General features: G+C 41.9%; 1 protein-coding gene across 1 annotated transcript; it reads right to left on the bottom strand.

Annotated features, from left to right (window-relative positions):
• Window positions 1–292: 292 nt before the first annotated feature.
• FTMT (ferritin mitochondrial) lies at window positions 293–1,669 on the bottom strand. Its single transcript, XM_021701968.1, has one exon. The coding sequence runs from the start codon at window positions 1,667–1,669 to the stop codon at window positions 941–943; it is 729 nt and encodes a 242-aa protein (XP_021557643.1). The 3' UTR covers window positions 293–940.
• Window positions 1,670–4,259: the final 2,590 nt, after the last annotated feature.

The following is a 4,259-nucleotide window of genomic DNA, read 5'->3' as shown; positions in this document are numbered from 1 at the left end:
GCCCGGCTGATGCCTCCTTCATTCTGGATTTCTTCTTGATTTTTCCAACTTAATGTTTTTTCCCCTCCATTTTATAGGCCACAGAAGAGTGTTTTCTGCAGTGTATTCACTCTTTTTGGAATGTCAAAAGGGAGGCTGTAGAGCCCAGTGGTGAGGTGTATAGTTTGTAATCAGACCTATATTATCATTTTAAACACACACACACACACACACACACACATACTAGCTGAGATTGGATATATTTGGGAAGCACTGAGCTAAACAAAAATAATCCAAGATTTTTTGTTTGTTTTTTGTTTTTAATTACAAGACTTCCCAGAGCCCTTAAATGCTCATAGACATTGTGACTTTCCAGGGCCAGCATTGACACTTTGTGAGCTTTTCTTGAATTTATTTGCTCACAAAATCCTTTAAAAACAATCATCGCCAGACATTACTTTTTCTTGGAACATACTGGGAAAGGGTAAAAGTTGTCACAGAATTTTGCATGTATGGTTTTTACAGTACTGTATATATTTTTCAACTTGTTAGAGTTATTTGCATATTTATCTTACACATCTTCCCACTTCAGCCTTTAGCATAGGGTCTTGAAAATAATGGGCACTTGTTCAGTTGAAAATCACAGAATTTTAATGAAGGTTCGTGGTCTGGAATATTTGGTAACTGGAGACAATTTGCATCTAATCTCAGTAGCTTTTTCGCAGTCTTTTTTATACCGTAGTATCCTGGGCTACCTTTCAGGCTGGAAAGATTATCTTTATGTTGGACAAAAAGCCCTTGTTAATATGGGGCTAAGTACATTTTCTCTACAAGTCACTTTATTGGGACAGCATAACAGGGTATAAAGATAGAGGTTCATTTTAAGGGATAGAAAGCAGGAGTGTGCAGACTCTGGGTCTTGGCTCAGCTTGGGCAGTGAGGAAGGCAGCCTGTGGCTGCCTTAGTTCTGATTGTTTTCATCTCCAAGGGTGTGCTTGTCAAAGAGGTACTCTGCCAGGCCAGAATCCGGGGCCCCCATCTTAACCAAATTTTGCACGTGGTCACCTAGTTCTTTGATAGACTTCACCTGCTCATTCAGATAGTGAGTTTCCAGGAAGTCGCACAAATGGGGGTCACCTTTGTCTGAGGCCAGAGTGTGCAATTCGAGCAACGACTGGTTCACGTTCTTTTCCAAGAGCAGCGCACACTCCATGGCATTCAGCCCGCTTTCCCAGTCGTCCTGGTCAGGTTTCTTGATGTCCTGCAGGCAGATCCGGCCTCCCCGCTGGTTCTGTAGCCTCATCAGCTTTTCCGCGTGCTGGGTCTCCTCCCGGGACTGGCGAAGGAAATACCTGGCGAAGTTGTTCAGGGCCACGTCATCTCGGGAGAAGTAATAGGCCATGGACAAGTACACGTAGGACGCATAGAGCTCCAGGTTGATCTGGCGGTTGATGGCAGCCTCGGAGTCGGGGTGGAAGTTCTGGCGCACCCGGGAGTGGGCAGAGGCGGGCCCAGCTGGGTCCCAGGAGGAGGCGGCTGCGGCCAGCAGGCGCAGGGGGGCAGTGGGCCCGGGGCGCGAGGGGCGCCTGGAGACCCAGAGCGGCAGGAGCGCGAAGCCCCGGCGCGCGCTGCGCAGGGACACCAGCGAAAGGCTGATATTCTTGGAGAGGAACAAGAAACAGGGCAGCATGGCTCCCCTGCTTTAGAAGTGGGGAAACTGAGGCCAGGGCGGCACTGCGTGTGGCCGGACGCCAGGGGCTTCAGGTCTGAATCGGAATGCGGCCTTAGGCGACGGCGGCGACTGCGTCACACACACCCCTTCCCTTCCAGAATCGCCAGAGTTCCACGTGGAGGGCGGCCAGGCGCGCGCCCTGTCTCGGCTGGGCACAGACAGATGAGAGTGACAGCTTCATTTAACTAAACATTGCCCCCTTTCTGCCCTTGGGCCTGTGTAACTTACTATTTCATCTAAGTTCAAAATGCTGTCAAAAAAGTAGGCACTGCGACTACCAAAAGAAAGGATGAACCGAGCGGTACTCCCCCCTCCCTCTTTGACCTCTTTCCATCCAAAGCCCAAGGCCTTGGGGAGGCAGGGCAGTGAAATAGGGTAAAGCAAAAGTCACAACAATTTATCTGAGAGTGAAGGTCCGCAGCCAAAGCCGGTGTTTATAAATTGATTTTCTGATTATTTTAACAAACATAGGTATGGAAAGAATTGCCAGTATAGTAGGCAAATTTTCAAGAGTCTGTAATAAGACAGTGCTTTCTTTTAAAAAGATGTTTTATTTTTAGATATAAAATTCATCTTTCTTGCAAAAAAAAGATACTGTAGAAAAGTAGGAAGAATATAGCTTTCTTAAGCTATAATAAAGAAACTAGCTTTATTTTCCTGTCTTTTGTTCATGCAGATACATACACTTGTGGTGAGCAAAGCATAATTGTGGAGAAGTTGAATCACTATGTTGTAGTGTGAAACTAATGTAACATTGTGTGTCAACTAAAATAAAAATTTTTTTTAAGGGCGGATGCCCAGATTTTACTAACAGAAACTTATAACATTAAAGTTCCAATGCTTTTTCTTAGCCTTAAGAAGACAATATTCTTAGGAGGCGTCAACAATATCCCATTGCATTCTAGGACAGCAAACTGGTTCTGCTTTCTCACTGATCTTTTTGATAACGGGATTATAAGTTTGGGGTGTGATTATCTTTGGTGAGAAAGTGTTGAGATTCTAGTTTTTCTGGTATGTCTTCCAGGTGCCTTATTAAGTCTTGTCTTTTAAGTGTCGCTGTTTCCTTCATGGCACACACAAAAAATTTTTCCCGCAGTTCTGGAGATCCTCACGCAATTTGAGGATTCTCTAATACTTTCATCCAAACTGCCAAATTTCCCTCTTTAATTGATGTTTTATTTCAGCATTGATTTCCAACGGTATTGGCAGTTTTTCCAGCACTTCTCCCAACACAGACATTGCTGTGACTTTGGAGTCATCATCTTTCAAACACAAGGCTGAGCCCCCGGGGTGGGATGCTCCCTGTCCCTGTTGCACTAACAGCAGCGCCAGGCTTGGCCTTCTCTTAGGTGGAGGAAGAATCCTGGTTCTCCACGGCATTTCATTTGGCTTTCTCCCGAGAGCCGACTCCTCTCCTTTATCAGCCATCATTTCAGGGCTGGTCTTGGGCAGCGCCAAGAGTAGATGTGCCAAGAAATTTTTCTTAAATAAAATAAATAAAAAGGACAGTCTACAAAAATAAATTTAAAATTTATTTAGTATTTAGTTTTAAAAGAATATTGTAATTGTTGTAGTGTATTGGAAAAATGAGGATTAACTCACAGAAGAAAATTCAGAAAATTTCTAATCTTTCTCTATCCGGAGAAAACCATTGTTAAAATGTTGATAGTAATTCTCACAGATAAAAAAAAAAAAAGACATTAAAATAATAACAGAAACACAAAAGTAAATTTATACCTTTGTAACAGCTTTAGAGAGCTATACTTGACATAAAATAAACTGCAGATACTTAAAGTGTACAACCAGATAGGGTTTGACATAGGTATGCATCTGTGACACCATCACCCAAATCAAGAAAATGAGTGTATTCATCACCTCAGAAAGTTCCCTCCTGTTCCTTTATATTTTATAATCACTCCCTTCTACTTCTCTCTGCCCCACCTCATCCTAGGCATCCACTGATCTGCTTTTTCTCACATAGATTAGTTTGCATTTTCTAGAATTTCATATAAATGGAATTGGTTTGTATTCCTTTTTGCCTGCTTTTTTTTTTCTTTGCTCAGTACAATGGTTCTGTGATCCATGCAATAATGTGTATTAATAGTTTTTATTGTCAAATAGTTATTCCACTGTGTAGGTATACCACAATCCTTTTATCCTTTCACCATCTCATGAACATTTTACTTGTTTACAGTTTTTGGCTATTGAAATAAAACTGGTAGGAACATTCCTGTACAAGTCTTTGTGTGGCTGTATGTGCTCATTTTTCTTGGGTGAATACTTTGTATGGAATGGCTGGATCATATGGTTAAGTGTATGTTTAGCTTTTTAAGAAATTTCAAATTGTTCTTCCAAGTGGCTGTACCATTTTGCATTTTCATCAGCACTCTGTGAGAGTTCAAGTTCCTTCACATCCTCGCAACCCTTGGTATTGTCATTTATTTAATTTTAATTTAAAACCTAAAATTTAGACATTCTAGTAGATGTATACTAGTATTTCATTGTATTTTTCATTTGTATTCTCATTATAATTAATGATGCTGAGTAC

The sequence above is a fragment of the Neomonachus schauinslandi genome, chromosome 7 (assembly GCF_002201575.2).
Source record: "Neomonachus schauinslandi chromosome 7, ASM220157v2, whole genome shotgun sequence".
Lineage (NCBI taxonomy): Eukaryota > Metazoa > Chordata > Mammalia > Carnivora > Phocidae > Neomonachus > Neomonachus schauinslandi.
The sequence above is the reverse complement of the archived record's forward strand: the minus strand, read 5'-3'. Positions and strand labels throughout refer to the sequence as shown.

Bases quoted from the DNA above. Each gene is read 5' to 3' on its own strand.
- FTMT (XM_021701968.1), bottom strand. From the start codon at position 1,669: ATGCTGCCCTGTTTCTTGTTCCTCTCCAAGAATATCAGCCTTTCGCTG.